The sequence below is a fragment of the Mustela nigripes genome, chromosome 5 (genome assembly GCF_022355385.1).
Source record: "Mustela nigripes isolate SB6536 chromosome 5, MUSNIG.SB6536, whole genome shotgun sequence".
In the NCBI taxonomy this organism is placed as follows: Eukaryota; Metazoa; Chordata; class Mammalia; order Carnivora; family Mustelidae; genus Mustela; species Mustela nigripes.
Window position 1 is genome coordinate 53154557 of NC_081561.1, and position 16239 is coordinate 53170795.

Below are 16239 nucleotides of genomic sequence, written 5' to 3' on the forward strand. Positions count from 1 at the left end.
ATGGTGGTGGGGTGCTACAGAGGGTGCTTTCTTCTTTCTGATTCCCCTCATCATATTCTCATCAGTGAAGCTGTTTCCCATTTGAGAGTGAGCCAATGAAAAGTCCAAGAGCAAGTATTAATTAAATTTGAATAAAATATGGAGTTAAAGTTATTTAAAAGCGAGTGATTTGGGTGGGAACACCCTGTTATTTAATTCTCTTACACAACATCTACATCTGTTTTGATCTGTCTTATTCTTTGCAATACTCTCAATTTTCATCTTTCAGATTCATATTCAAAAACTCTAAGCAAATAATTTATGATCACAGGAATTAACATCAGATAATCTTGGAGAAACTTTTCCCCAAAATACAGATGATGGCCTTTTGTAATTTTAACATGGTTAGAACTATAGAAATAAATTGCACAAAAATCTACCTTCGACACTCAGCAATGTTTTTATATTTAATATTTAATTCTATTAAATATTTTTTAGAAAGAATATTTTAACAATAAAGAACCTCGCTAAGCTGAACATAGTAAGTTCAGTTCTGATTTCCCATATTGAACAACCAAATATCTCCTTAGGTTTGTAATTTATCTGCTTCTGAGAGTCCCAGTTGTCAAATCTCTTGAAGAACCAGGCCTTTAGAGACACTTTATAACCTGCCCTCTAATTTCACTATTGTTAATTGCCTGATTTACCTGACAAGAGCCATTTCCTATGGGGAATGTATATTGTTCCCTCCTGTGGGCTGTACCTTTCACAAATGCATTATCACTTAAATATCACAAATCCAGTTAGCTTCTGTCAGCACACCACTGTCTTCTTTTGTTGTTGTTGTTTTCCCCCCAAAGAGGCAAAGTGTTGGAGCAGACATGCTTCAGGTTATATTTCCATTTTCTTAATTTAAGTATAAATCATGTTCCTACCCTCTACCCTCTCATCTTCAGGTTCTAACCCTCTTCTACTCTGGCCTTAAACCTAGACCCTAGACTAGGTCTAGGTAGAATAGATCCTACCCATTTCTTGTCCTAACTTTCCTTAAAATCCCTAGCACTATTATCTACCTTCCCTTCCACTCTCACACCTGCTTAGCTCAGCTGATTAACCCCATATTTTATTCTCTTTGTCTTTTCCCTTCTGCTTTCCTCCAGCTTATCAATAAACCCAGAAAGCAACAGGGCCCGGTTGATTTGTTAGTAATTATGAGCACACTGTTCCTGCTCAGGGAACCCAGAGATGACTAAGATAGGTTTAAAGCGACAGCAGGAAATGGTAAGGAAATGGAGCATAGCAAAACTCAGCGTGAAGCTTTCAGTTCTTTACATGTTTACAATTTTCTGTGCATATATTAAAACCGGTGGTTTTTTTTCCCCCCTGTTTGGTTCTCCATTGCATATTATGACCAACTCCTGGATGTTACATCCACAAAACTTGCTCCCCTCTTTTTTTTTTTTTCCTTGCATTATATTGGGGAGAAGAAGAAAGGTTTAAAACTGATCAATGTTTCATTACAGTGACTGGAATTTTATATAAGAGAGAAGAAGAAAGACTGATTAGAGAAAGTATTATTCATTAGTGGACTACAGAGAGCCAAATGGTTAATAGACCAGCACTTAATCTGTATTCTTTAAACAAGTATGAAATTGGAGCCTTGATATCTTTGTATTTGATTGCAAACAGACCTCCTATGGCGCTGATTTGCTGGTGTCGAGGAAGGGAAGAAATGAACCCATTTAATAGATTCAAGGATAAGTCCCCCCCCCCCAAAGATACTCAGACTTAAATATATCTGCTACACCAGGAAGCTACCAAGAGGTTGAACATTGCTTGAAATAATTACTTCTTACCAGCAGAACATCCCCTTCCTTTATACTTGCATTGTTTCTAATCTACCTGAGGGCTAAATGTTATTTCAAATAAAACATGGATATATAGCACATCTATAAATGTGAGCACCAAATTCCTGGAAAGAAAAATAAGAGGATTCTTACAAAGAAAGCTAGAATATAAAGAACTACAAACATCCAGCGTTAACATCCCTCTAGGGACAAAGTCTAAGAGTCTAGAAACTGAATTGGGTCCCATCACTTACTCTGTGTGTGGGACCTTGAGAAAGTCATTTATCTTCTCTCTGTCTCAGTTTTTTCACTGGGAGTGGAAGGGGGTGGGATTTGGAGAAGAGTGACTAACCTTTCCAACTTTGAAATTCTGTGAACTCTGATTACTCCCTGGGTGGCTGGAATGTATCTTAGAATCTCCAGTTGAATAAATACCTGTTGGGATCCAAGTCAGCCCTGGAAATGCGAACCTCTTCCTTTGAGGGGAAACTCATACCTTTTCAGAGGCTCTGACACACTCTTGGTGCTTTTTACCTTCTAGGTCAGAAGGAAGAATCCTAACATTGCAATGAAATTGGCAATTTCTTCATAACCCCTTACCCGCCCCAAAGAAAATCCACACTAACCAAAGTGTTTATATGGGGAAGGGGCCAGAACTAACGGGAAAAAAGTGGGAGAGAACTGAGGTTGAACTGAAACTAACCAAACAGGATATCCCTAAGACCAATCAAAATGCCCCACAGTCACATTTGAACCTTGGATTCCAGCCATGCAAGCCTTTCCAAGAAATCCCAGTGTATTTTCTGCTCTCTAAGGTGTCAAGCCGATTGCATATTAGCCTCTGATTTGCACCGAAAACTTTTTCTTAAAGCCTAGGTGAGCCTTTTTTAAATTTAAGCTATAGGATGGTGGCAGTGATCATTTGTATCAGTTGGGCACTAACCTGCCCCCTCCCCAGCCCAGATTCCTAATCTTAATGGAACTGAGAGTTAAGAATGATTTTTTAATGTCTCGTTGGATTTTTAGACTGTTAATGTACCGAATCCTTCTCATTATTACTTTATTGATTGCTCATTGACCAGCCCCCTTCAAATCGTATTAACCACCCTCTGCCGGTTTAGATTAGGAGAGTTTAAAAAGCACCTTTCATTACTCCCTCCATTCCTGCCTTGGAGTTGAGACTCGGCATCTTAATGGGAGCTCTAATGGGGCAGCTAAGAGGAGAGGGGCCACGGTCCCTGCCGATTGCATTAATAGCTCAAAGGGGGCCAATACAGAAAATTAGCCATAAACGAGCTCTGGAGATCTTCAAATGAAAGAGCCATTTATCACGCTGGCTACCTTCACTCCACTCGTTTGCTCTCTCTACTGGGAACAACTCATTTCCTCTTAACTAAATTACTTCAGAAATGTCAGCTAAGCCCAGATAGCAAACATAACAAGAGAGCTAGCTTATAATCTATGGGGTGATATCAACACGGGTGAAAAATTGGACTGGTTAAATTTTAGGAGGGGGCCCTTCAATATTTAGAGTGAGAGACATAAAGATAGATATCCTTTATGCCCAAGTCTTCTGGCTTCAGTATACATAATGGCAGAGACATCCGAACCTGGATCAGTGGCTGCACTTTTATTAACGAGGCAGACTTTTAAAAATCTCTCTACAAAACATAATTTTTAAAAAAAATCGCTCTAAAAGCCCAGTAGAACATAAATAAAGTAACCAAGTCCCTTGCTAGTTGTTGAAATTAAGAAAATTTAGTTCAGAAACTTAATTACCTCCTATTTTTATGAAAGTAATCTCTGGGAGAGATCCCTTAAAGGGGAGGGGAGGGGACAAAGATGAGAGACCAGAGGGCCAGGAAGCAAGTGAATCCATACCCTTAAGTGGTTCATAGTTATCTAGAACAGTAAATCAACCACTTATTCCTATTTTACCTATGCCTCTCTAAATATAAACATATATTAGGATCTTTTCTTCATGTAATAAAGCAAATACCTGAAATATTAAATAATGGAGTTAACCTAACACTTCATATTCATACCTTGCCCTCTAACTCAATAAAGTGACTGGGATGCCACTTAGTTGTTTAAAGCTGCACAAAGTCTTTTTTTAAAAGGCTTTCAGAGCCAGAAAAAGTACTCCATGTCTTCAAAATAGAACCAGCAACTTCAGTCAATATTCTCCTTTTCTTATTACCGTAGATACTCTTCTACATAGGTAATCACATTTTGCTGACAAACATTTACAAGCCCTGAAACCCAAGCATCCCACATCTAAGAACATTTTCAGCTCCGTTTTGTTAAGCAAGCTAAGTTCCAAATATTTTTATTGGCCTGCCTATTAATAACATTTCTGATTGGTCATCTGTTGGGCATGCCCCACTGACAGCCCAAATGTTGTTTCTAGGATACAGAACCCTAAGATAAGGGGTTCAAGTCTTCCGTGAAAAGGGAGGGGGAGCTGAAACAAAAAAGCCAATGGAGAAGTGCCTCCCCACCCTCCCCTACTCACCCCCATCAACCAGCAATTAACCAAAAGAGAAGGACCCCAGAGGAAATGGTGAAAGTGAGTTGTCAGCACAGTTGCAAATCTAAGCACCAAGACTGGGTGTCTGAGCAAACCCAAAAGCTGGCATTAAAAACTGGAGTGATACTATCTAAAATAATAATAATAATAATAAATAAAATAAAAAATGAAATGATACTATCTAAAGAAGAGAGGGAGGGATGTTTGGAGCAACACTTAAAATAAATAGTTTTGCCCCAAAGCTTACTATTTCTTTTTCAGGATATTACATTCCAAAGCCAAATGGCATTATTCCAAGTACAGCTCTCCCCCTCCCATCCTCCACCTCTTAAAGCCACTTTTTCTGTCTGTAGAAAAGAAGATAATTTAGAATACCTAACCCTGTTTGGAATTCTGACTTCACAGCGCTCCTACTGTAACAGCTTGACTTTGGGTTACTTTCCAAAGCACTTTTTCTTCAATTATTTTTGTGAGTGTTATGTGGCTCAAATTAATCATAAATGACTGAAACTAGAGATTGTTGACACCAAATATAAGGACGGGCCTTTTTCCAGAATCGATAAGCAAGGGTTACAGTAGTTAAAATTTTATCTCCAAATACCAGTTCTTGTGATAATTAAAGATTGCACTGTTTACACATTCAGGCTCCTAAATAGTGGCATGTGAGTGACATTCGGGCCTTTCGGCAGCCACACTAATCACCAGGCATTCTCTCAGTGACTGTCAGAAGAGAGGGGGAAAAATTAAGCAGCTGCAATACGCCCGAAATGAGTTATTGTAATTACATTTAATTAGTTTAATTAGTTAATTATTTTGCTTACAGCTGTACAAGAGACTGCAAACATTTGTTAATATCACATGCCCTTTAACAGTATGGGGTGATTCCACAGTCACACTAAATCATGAATGCATATGTAGAAAGATTTAGGAATGGGCATAGGCTGTCTCAACGTCTTAGGATGTGCATATTTAGCAACACATTTGGCACAATTTTTAAAAACATAATAAGAAACAACTCCTAAAACACAGGGAACTGGAAACAGAATTACCACACACACACACCCCAAATACAAAAACAAGAAGAGGAACTATCTCAACAACTTTGGGTTTAGCCCAGCAAATTCCAGTTATCAATGAAATAATTATAGCACATTTTTGAAAGCAGTGTTTCCTAGTCAATTTCATACATGATGGTAGTTCAGTTATTTAAGATACATCTAGAATTGCTACCAAATGTACCCTGAGAAAAATACCAATAGTCTCTGTCCCTCTGTGTCTTATCTGGGCTTCTGCCTTTGGTTGCCCCCACCCCCAAATTTCCTTCTTCCAGACATGCCTTTTTCATCTGGACAGTCCCTGTCCTATGACTGTGAACAAACATTTCTGTCTTCTAAAATAACTAACCCCCCCAAAGTGAAAACACATAAAGACATGACTGCACAGGAAAACTTTGCTTACTTTTGGGAGGGATAATCCATACCTTTTTTTATGACAGACTGGTCCAATAGATTCATGCCGCTGTTATTGGCATCTTCAACTGACTGTGAATATAAAAACATCACTATTCAAATTGACTGGATATTAAAGAATTGCACACATAAATCATGTCATTCCAAACTGGAGTTTCTGTTATTTCCATTTATATTAATTCACAAAGGGAGGTTTTATTATTATCATTATTACCTCCAAATCAACATGGAAATGAAATTCACCCAAATTATAAATTCTTCCAATGGAAGCAGAGGAAAAAGGAAACTGGGAGAGACATCTGGGATGCAGTATTGGTTTAGTTATTATATTAAACATAGATGTTACACAGACATATAAAATTTTATATTATTTGCTCTTATGAATTGTGAAAATTTGGCAATAGCTGAAAGATTTTCACCAATATTAGTAAGAATAATTTCTGTTTTCAATTTTATCCCAGCACATCTTAACCCTAGAGTCATTTTACAAATACATAATAGTTTACATTATGGGATTTTAATTAAAGTCTGAGCAATTTGGAATGGAATGCAAACAGCAACACATAGGAACACGTTTGCAAGCTGGCAGGACCGCACACCCATGCAGTCCATACACGTCCTTGTGTGCTATGAATTTCCTGCTGCATGATAATCCCTGAGAGGAACCTGCACAATTTGTTCCCCACCCCCATCCTGCTGCTGCTATTTCCCAGCAAGAAACACACCTGTTAGGAGGGAAGTAACTACAGGCACACAGATACAGAGACTCAGATCCTCCCAGGCAGCACTTAGGTAATAATGGCAAAGAGCATTCGTCTTCTGTGCCACAGTCTTATCCTAAAAAAGGGAAGTTTCAACCCTGGGTGTTGGCAGCACTTCTGAGGGGAAACAGCTGTTGGAATGAGTTTCTTTTCTTTCTCCCTTTTTCTCTTTCTCTCTTTCTTTCTTTGGAATGAGTTTCTTACTGTCAGGATGCACAAGAACAGAGTTCTGGCTGTGTATCCCAGAGCATCCAAAACTCCCTCCTCCAATTCCCAAAGAAAAATAAATACTAGGTCTTTCTAAAATGTACTGCTGCTTTCCCTGATTCTTAGAAACCTAAGTTTGGACCAGTTTGTCACCCACTCTACAGAGAAGTAAAAAGCAAAGGGCTTGAGAGTGAAGCTATGTTTTCACAGCACCTTCCACCCACTCACGCTGCATCCCCAGACAGGGCGTGTGTTCATCACAAGGAGGAGACTGTCTACCCCAAACAAGCAGCACATTAGAAATGAGATGATCTAATCGCGAAGGGAGCATGTTAATTTGTTTCTTTTCGTTTTTAATAGTCACTCTTCAGTTGTCGGAAAGGTGAGGAAAATTGTTATTCTCTGTAAGAACCGTTTTCCATGTTGCAACATGCCATGTACATATTAAGAAATAGTAAAAACTTCTTTAAAAAATACTTCATATAACTTGTTTGAAACTCCTCAGGAGACCCTGCCCCCCCCCCCCCACACACACGTGCGCGCGCGCGTGGGCACACATACAAACGATTCACACCTTGCTATGCTCACGTGTCTACAATGCGAGGTATCCACTCAAGACAAAAATAATCGCCTGTGTCTGGGGGCGGGCTGACCAGGGATCTCAGAGGCCAGGACCCAGGCGCCCCCACACCTCACCCTCACATCGATACGTAAATATGTATATACGCCTCATCAGCGACGTGGGGTAGTTGTGGTAGTTAATGAGAAGGCTCTTGTCTGATTTTCTATCTAATTACGGCCGCCTGCTGGGTTTTTGTACAGGATATTCACGCAGCATGCTGGCGCTTAATCGTCACAGGGAGGATCGTAAAGATTTAATTAGGACTGCATGCGGAAGCGCAGAAAAACAACTCAGACTCGTAATTACTAGACTTCTTTAGTTAAAAGTGATACCAGGGGTTGCTTTAAGACACTAGAGTGTGTTTGAGAGAGAGAGAGTGTGTATGTGTGTGGTGGATTTGACAACATCCTGATATGTTTATACTCAGGGGTAGTAGAGGTGAGGGAGGTTAGAGAGCAAAGACCGGAGAGAAGAGGCGTTCACGACAACTGAACTCCAAGCTAGGTGTCATCTCACTCCACCTTCCTTTCTGATGCTGTTTTTCTGAGTTTTTAACACTGCACCCCCTAACATACATACACACAATGGGTGAAATGTAGCATACCCAGAATCCAAACAGCGATTTGCTAGTTTAATAGCCCCTGTGAGTAAATTGAAATAGAAATTGACAGGGTTTTATAGTTTCGTTTAAAAAATATTAGAAGCATTTGGTTAATTATCTCCCGTCCTTCTCTTCTCTCACGGTCGGGGCGGTGGCCCTCTGCGTGTGTGTCCGGGTCACCCAACACACCCCCACACCAAGCCTCGGCCAGGTGAGTACCCCTCGCTGTGAAGCCCAATGGCCCAGCAGCGCCCTGGGGATCTGTCTGGTCTGCGGCTGGGGGCAGGGGTGGTGGGGGGGGGGATGGTGGTGGGGGGTTGGATCCGGAACACAGAGCAGGTTCTTGAGATCCAACAGTGACTGAAGTCCAGGCCGAGGCATTCTCTGGTCCCTTCTTAAAGACTGGTCGGGCGCAGCCAACCCAATCTGTTGCTGCAGGAAACGGCGAGATCCCCACAGACTCTTGTAACTTCAGCTCCCCCCACCTTGTCCCCGTGCGCTCCAGATCCCTAATTCGGAAGTGGGTCCTCCAAGATGGAGCAGATGGGGCACAGCCTCTGCACTCGGGGCTCTGGTCCTAGGTACATCTTCTACCCTTTCTTCGTCACCTGTCCCGTGTCACGTCAAGCACACCCAGGCCTCGGAAGGCCTGTCATGGCCATGGAAGCAGAGATCGTCCCCGCTGCCTGGGACAGGCGTGGGGGTGTCCCCCCCCCCAAGCCCCCTGCACTGAGGGTCGTCCAGATAAAGTCCGGCGAACCACCCCACCTCGCTAGAGGAGCAGCTGCGAAGCTTCTGCTGGAGGAACCCGGCAGAGGTGTGTAGGTGGGGAGCACGCGTGGGCCAGGGCCTGCGCCTTCTCTCCTCCCTGCTCTTTGCACCTCGCAGTCCGAGTTCCGACGCAACAACTCTGCCTGCCGCGCGACGCCTGGACGAGGCTGTTCTCCCCAACACACACTGAACTGCTCTTGTTCTCTCGTCCTCTGCATTTGGCCAAACACTCAAAACCCCTCACTATTATGTCTTTAAAAACTAATCTAAACTTAAACTAAACTAAAACTAAAGAACTGTATTCCCTCTTTTAGGGCAATTCCTGGGTTCAGTTGACTAAGTCACTCAGCTGCGGGGTGATGGTGACGCGGCTAGTGTGTTGGCATTGCCAACAGCATTGGTGATGAGTTGATCCACTTTTACTATCTGGCACTTTGAGCGCACCCAGGAAGGTTAATTTAAGAACTTACCCCCCCCCCCCCCCGCGAAAACACACTCATTACCCCAGTACATTTTTTTAAAAAGCTATTCAATATTTCTTTCTTGTATGGTATTCCAAAAAAAGCAATCCCTCCAGACGGGGATAATAAAGCTTGATTAAAACAACAGAACTATCATTCTTATTACTATGGGCAAATCCAACCACAAATCAGGTGATTCCATCATTTTTGGAAATAATAACTGAATTTCCTCTAAAACAATAAACCATCATTAACTACACACAGGCAACATTTGATGCTGTCACCACATTTTAACTGTTCGAAATACATTCTTTTTCAAGTAAGGTAAAAAAGGACTCAAGTACTCTTTTTTCTTCCCCATTTCATTTTTCTTTGCTTTAGAGGTATGTCTAAAATGATGCATAATATACACAACTATGCCAATGAGACCGAAGTGTCAAATACCTCTCAACCATATTTATCTTTTTTGCAGACTATTTAAATTAGGGAGCAAAGAGAGACCTGCTCAGAATCATCCAGACACTTTTTAGAAATCATTTCTTTGATGTTTCTTTGTTTAGTTTAACCAAGTATTCTCAACCAAATCAAGCTCCATTGTGTAGGTTGCAGATGGGTTAGGGAGTGGGTGGGGGGAGTGTTTTGAGCCTTTTGTTTTAAGAAACAAACACGTGATGCCTCTTTAACTGGGATAGTGGCTTTGGGGAGAGGAGAATATTAACAGAGGGGGAGGACTGGGGAGGGATGTGAAGAATATTGCTCCACAGTCATTTAATGGCTCAAAAGGTGAAAACAATCTCCAAAACGGTATGTGCCCTCTTGGACTCCCAAGCAGAATTATGGCTTTCTGGGTCTCTCCCCACAATTATTCCATTTCTCAGGAGATGACTCTGGAACTCAGTTATCTTGAAAAAGGGCTCAGCAGCTTATGAGACATTCAAAATAGGACCGAGTTTGGACAATCATAGCACATGTTTTTCTTCCCATGTGCTTTGTCATGCTTAACATCCAGCAGGAACCTCTGGAGCCGGAGAGGACCCTGTGCCTCTCTGCTGAAGCTCCAGACTCCAGGCAGCCCAGTCTGTCACCTGCCTTGTCAGGAGGCCAGGCCCCTAAGGGACATGCATGGGGAGTTGGTTGGGAAGGGTACCCAGCTGGGTGGCACCAAGTACAAGGGAGTAGGAAATAGCTAAGGCAAGACAAAAAACATCTAACCTTAACTCTAATGATGCTAAACTACCAACACACACACACAAATATTCTTCTCCTTCCTGATTTCAAGTGGTTCCAGCTTTCATAATCGGACCTCCAGAAATCGCTGCTACAGGGCCATACCAGTACAACACAGAAACAGTTATATATATGGTGTCCAGCTATTCCTGTTCTAAAGAGGGAAGCTACCTCCCCCAGAAGATACGGAGCTGCCCCTCCCCCACCCCTCCCATCTCCCAGGGGCATTCGCTATTTATTTATTTATTGTCCTTTTCATTTGTTTGTTTGTGGTTACCTGGACGTCTTCCATTCCGGGGTGGCCGAGGCCATGCAGCGAGAGGCTGTCACCCATGCCCGCGTCCAGGCCGTGGTGCGCCGAATGCAGCAGCACGTCTGGCCGGCGGACCGAGTGGTAGTCCCTCCGGGGGTCGAGGCCCGAGAGCTGGGGCAAAGCTGCCCGAGGCTGGGGCAGGAGAGAGCCGGCTTCCGAACCCACTTCTTGCCGCTGCCGTTGTCCCCAGGGATGCTGCTGGGGCTGGTGCAGTGGGTTCAGGGAGTAGGGGTCGTTGACGTGGGAGTAGGGATCCTGGCTCTGGTGGTAGGGAAGCGGTTGGTAGGGAGGCGGGAAGTAGGGCGGCTGGAAGTCCGACGACGGGGTGTGGGACAGCGGCGGGGCGCTGGAGTAAGGTCCTTGGGATACCGAGCCCAGCTGGGAGAGCCTGGAGCTGTGGCTCGGGACGCCATCGTGCCGGTCCTGGGAGCGGAGAGAAGAGAGAGAGAAACAGAGTGACAGAGAGAGACAGAAAGAGGGAGAGAGAAAGAGAGAGCGAGAGAGACAGAGAAAGAGAGAGAGAGAGAAAGAAAAAAAAAAATACAAGCGACTAATGGAGAAGCCCGGCTTCCGTATATTCTTCCCAGGACAGGGAAAGCAAGAGTCTGAAACTTATACTCCCAAGTTGACTCAGAGGGCACATGATTTCAACAATTCCAAATGCCAGGCTTTGGGGGGAAAATGGGGAGAATCACCACCCACTTAACCAATATCTGAGCCTTGTGTTGGGAGTGTAAACGGGCAAAAGGAGTGAGGGTAAAGTAACTATGTATGGGGAGAGATTCTAAATTCCTTGGTTAAAAATACAGTAGCCTTATACATAGCATTTCCTCTTCTGGGTATTTTAAACTATTTTTTTTCTAACTCTTTCAGAGTTAGAAAAGCATAACAAATGAAACTCCATACTTTTGCTGTGCTGCTGCTCCTGTTCAAAACCAACTTCTGCCCTCCCTGGCAACCCAGCCGGCTGACCAAAGAGCTCCGCACAGGAACCTGATAATTCCAGGAGCTCTGAGGAATCTGCCTGCTCTGAGTTCCCAGTCACCCCTCCCTCCCCACGAGGAATTAAATAATTTAAATAGTATTTGATTGGAATGACTCTCATTTGAAATCATATCCTGAACCCACGTTAAATTAAGTTGAATTGTGGTCCTGAGGAGTTGTTTCTAAGGTTGCCTTTCTGTATTTAATGCTATTAAACTCCAGGGTGTGAAAATGAAGGACTTGGGGTTGGGAGAGAAAAACAAGAAAAACCCAGACAACTTACTGTTGGGTCTCTCTGGAGTGGCAAACTAGGTGGAAGGAGAAGGGGGGGGAGGTGTGTGTGTGAGGAATGTGTAAGTTTCTCCCTCTCCTCTGTGGAAATGCCTTGGTAAAGTCCCTGTGGTTCTTTTTGGAGAAACAGTCACCTAAATTTCCAAACTGCAATGGCAAATAAAAAGTTTTTCTCTGAGGCCTCCCCCTTTCCCAGCTGACTCATGGAGCTCAGACGGAGAACACACAATGCAGAGAGAAGCAGCTGCAGCCTCCTCCAATTATGGTGCTAAATTACCAAGCCAAAGGCGCTCAAAGGAAGACAGAGACAGAGAGAGTGAGACACACGCACAGAGACGGAGAGACAGAGAGACAGAGAGAGGAGGGAGCATGCAATTCTGGTACAACGTGAATCCAAACTCACCATGGATGAATAGGTGTGGACTAACATCTGGAAAAAAAAGCCTGGTTACTGCTCAAAATCAAACAATGATTAAAAAAAAAAAATCAAGGAGTCCAGCAGAGAAACGAGCTGGACACAGGAGCCGAGCTTGAGGGGTTTCCAGGACAAGCCATCCAAAAAAAAAAAAAAAAAAAAAACCCCCCCACCACCCCCAAACAAGATTGGCGATGCCTGTCACACACAGACAGAACTGTTCATCGGTCTCTTGCTGTCTTTTTGGCCTCTTTTCTTCTGCCACTTTTCGGGGGCTCCAGATGCAGTCCTCTTCCACCCGAAGCTGGGCTCAGACTGCTCGGGCGCCCCTTCCTCCCTCCGCTTGCCTACACCGCCTCATAATAATTGATATTCATGACTATTAATATTACACGAGTACTTTAAAGGGAGAATGGAGGACAAATGGAGCGTGAAGCAGCAGCGAGCGCAGAGCTCCCCTACTATTGTAAATGACGTTCATTCAGTGGAGAATTACTAGATGTAATCAGACGAGGGGGCTGGCAAAGGCAGACTGGGGAAAAAGTTTAGCAGGAAAGAGGCAGAACTTCAATTAACTGAGCCGGGGACACGCGTAAAGCAGCCCCTGCTCCTTTGGACAAGGCAGTGAGGGAGAGCATCGCTGGGGGCTTCTACAGAACGTAGGTGTCCTTGTTCCTGGAGAGGGACTTTCCTAATGGGAAGAACTGATCGCCCTAGGTGCTTTGTGTGCAGATTAAAAAACAAAATAAAAAGGCGTTGCCTCATCATTTGGAGGGGAGAGGAAAGTAAACCGGTGGGCCTGGTTGTTTACAGTGACGTTTAAAGACTTGTAATGAATACTGGAGATTATGCTTACTTTCTAAAGGACCAGGGGCGAGATGGGGGCTTTTCATCCCTTGTGTAGACTTTCCCTCCTTATACTGCTCCTACGACCCGTGATTTTTACCTCAGTTTAAAATATATGCAATCAATCTTCAAGTACACTAAACTTATCCTTTCCAGGCAAAGCCAGGGGCAACAGAAAACCTTTTTGGATGTTTCAGGAACCCGTTCAACTGGCCTGACTGCCATTTCTGTTAAAGTTCAACCTTCCTCCCGACTTAAAAAGGTTCCTTCCACAGGGTTACGGGTTCTCCTATATTATTGAGCAGAAAATTTAGGCAAATAGGGATACCTGCGATATTCTCTCTCTTCTCCCTCCCCCTCCTCTGTCTTCTCTCCTTCTCTTCCCCCTCCCTCCCATTTTATCCTCCTGTCTCTACCCCTCTTCTACTCCACCCCTCCCTCTTCCTCTCTTCCTCTGTCAGTCCTTTCTGCTCTCCCTCCCGCCTTCCCCATTTAGCCATTTACTTTTTCATCAACTAAGAACAAGTTTCATCCTGCTCCCTTTTGGGAACCCACTGAAATCCCTGTATGCATATTCCGAGCTATTTACACACCGTGCCCCCGTCTCCGCCCGTCTCCTGCCCACTTCGGGCGCTCACATTCTTTAGGGTAGTTCTAGCGACTTCGACTTGACCATTATCCCGCCTGTTAGAGAAAGAAAAGGAGGCCGAACCGAAACAAGCCCCACCAGGCGGAGGCGCGGCTCTTCGTTACAGTCAATACCCAGCCACAAAAGAGGAAAGAAGGACCCTAATCATCGTTCCGCAGAAAGACGAGTCTCCTCAACCTCCCTTTCTGTCTCCGTATCTCTGTCACTCACACACACACACACACGCACACACGCACACACACTTAGGAGCTGGCCGAGCTGGGGGCGGCGGGCTGCCTGCGGGACGCGGCGGCCAGGCGGCGGCGGGCCTCGGAGCCCGGGTCCGCCGGCTGAGACCCGGCCGGCGGCGTCAGTCGGAGCTTCCCGGCCGCTGCAGTGCGCGGCCCATTATCCGCCAGGCGGCTCCCCGCCGGGCTTTCCGGAGTGGTCCCGGCGCGGAGGGGTCGCATTTTCTCCCCCACCCCACTGGTTTGGGGGCGCCTCTGTGCGTCCCGCCGCGGCCGCTGGGGACGGCCGACCGAGCGCTCCTGGCCCTCCCAGCCCGGGACTTGGCTTTCCCGTCCTCCCTCCTCGCTCCAACTTTTCCGCTTTACGGTCTCCGTCGCCCGGCTCTCCAGCTTCGACCTCCCCCCGCCTGGACTCGGCGGCGCCCGTCCTGGAAGCTTTTCTGTCTGTCCTGCCTCCCTCGACGTCTCCTCCAGCCTTCGCTTCCCTCTTGCCCTGGCACCTAAGTCCGGGTCTGCGAGGCCATTCCGCTCCGAGCGAAGTTCCGCGGGTCTCCGCCGACGTGCCCTCCCCGTCCCGCCGCGTGCCCCGCCCGGACGCCCGCCTCGCCCGCGAGCCCCGGAGCTGCCCCGCCGCCGCAGCGGTCGGCGCCCCGGACCGGGAAGGGCAGAGGCGGGCGCGGCCACGGCCCCGCCGGGCGGCACGCGCCCACCCAGCGGCGGGCAACCTCCCCAGCCCGAGGAGAGTTGCGCAAACCCAGCGCCGGAGAGCCGGGCGCGCAGAACAAGGGCAGAACATTGAGTTAAAAATGCCCAGACGCTGGGTGGTTGGACGCACTGGCCCTCAAGAAAGCAAAACACAACAAAAAATAAAAATAGACATAAAAGATCTGTTAGGGCTCCTTGGCTTGGGCTTTGTCTGCACCCGTCTAGCCGTCTATCTACCTCCCTCTTTCTAATTTTCCGTCCTCTACTTGGATCCGTTGGTTATTGGTTTCAGAAATATTATTGAAAATAAAAATTAAAAGCCCGAGTCTGTTACGAATGAGGCTTGAAAATCTAATGCTCTCCCACACTCAAAACGACGAGAGCCTCTGCCTTTATCAGCCCCTATTTCCTCTGCCCACATTCAGTAGCACCGCATTCCCCATCGGAACCTTAAAGTGGGGGTGGGAGGGCGAGGAAGAGAGAAAGAAAAATAAAAGAAAAAGAGAGAGCGCGCGAGAGAAATCTCCTCTAACTTCAAGTAGCCAGATTTCAACCTTAAAGTTCTTTTTCCGAATAGCGAAGTCTCCCCTCTGCCCCTTTTCTAAAAGTTAGAGAAAGCTGAGAAAACCGGCCGGAAATCTACGACTAAACGCCGAAAAATATATATCAGTTGGGGTGTCAAGAAGCTCAAATTCTCTATCTGCAAAGCTCTAAGATGCATCCGGGGGTGTCGGCTCACCTCATAGATATCTTCGTACTTGACATTCTCCACGAGCTTCCAGAGCATGATGGCAGCCTGGTCTCTAGGAGGTGAGTGCATTCATGTGAGGAGCAGATGTCTGGCTTCTCAGGACTCCGCTGTCTGTAATGATCCATCTATAATTGGAAATGGGGGATACACACCAAATCCGACGCTCCTCTCCCATCGCAACTTATATCTGTTGTCTCAAACAATAGGCTGGAGAAGTAAGCCTCAGCAGAGAGAAAAACATTATTACACACACAGGAGTTAGATGCAACCCACAGACATATATATTATAAAAATCATAAACACGTATTTACACCCAGACACCCACATTGAGTTATATAAGCACCCCTGGGTCACGCAGAGTCTACAAGCTCCGAACATGCATTTAAAGGAGAGATAGTCGTTCATTGTGATTAATATAAATATACAGATTTAAAAACCTCTAGATGGAAAATGATGAATCATTGTAGCCACTGACTGAAGTCTTTACAATTCATAATGAGAAACCAGGGGGCCACGAGTCCCCCATTTTCTATGTAGATTTTAAAAGCGGGGCCATTTCTGAGATTTTTATACACAAAAGCTC

At 45.2% G+C, this 16239-nt stretch overlaps 1 protein-coding gene across 10 annotated transcripts in view; it reads right to left on the reverse strand.

Moving 5' to 3' along the window:
* The window catches only part of TFAP2B (transcription factor AP-2 beta), a 29574-nt gene extending 13680 nt beyond the window's left edge, over nucleotides 1–15894 (reverse strand). For 2 of the 10 annotated variants that reach the window (XR_009404432.1, XM_059400274.1), the window contains exons 1-4: nucleotides 15645–15890; nucleotides 12467–12493; nucleotides 10753–11211; nucleotides 5837–5897 (exon numbers count right to left, since the gene is read on the reverse strand). Coding sequence is in view for 9 of the 10 variants with exons in the window: in XM_059400274.1 (XP_059256257.1) it covers nucleotides 5837–5897; nucleotides 10753–11211; nucleotides 12467–12493; nucleotides 15645–15725 (628 nt within the window). In the remaining variant the exon portion in view is untranslated. Of the gene's footprint in view, nucleotides 1–5836; nucleotides 5898–10752; nucleotides 11212–12466; nucleotides 12494–12687; nucleotides 12766–13917; nucleotides 14210–14700; nucleotides 14789–15644 lie in introns of those variants that run through there. The other 8 variants (XM_059400273.1, XM_059400277.1, XM_059400281.1 and 5 more) reach the window with 8 other exon arrangements.
* Between the last annotated feature and the right edge of the window lie 345 nt (nucleotides 15895–16239).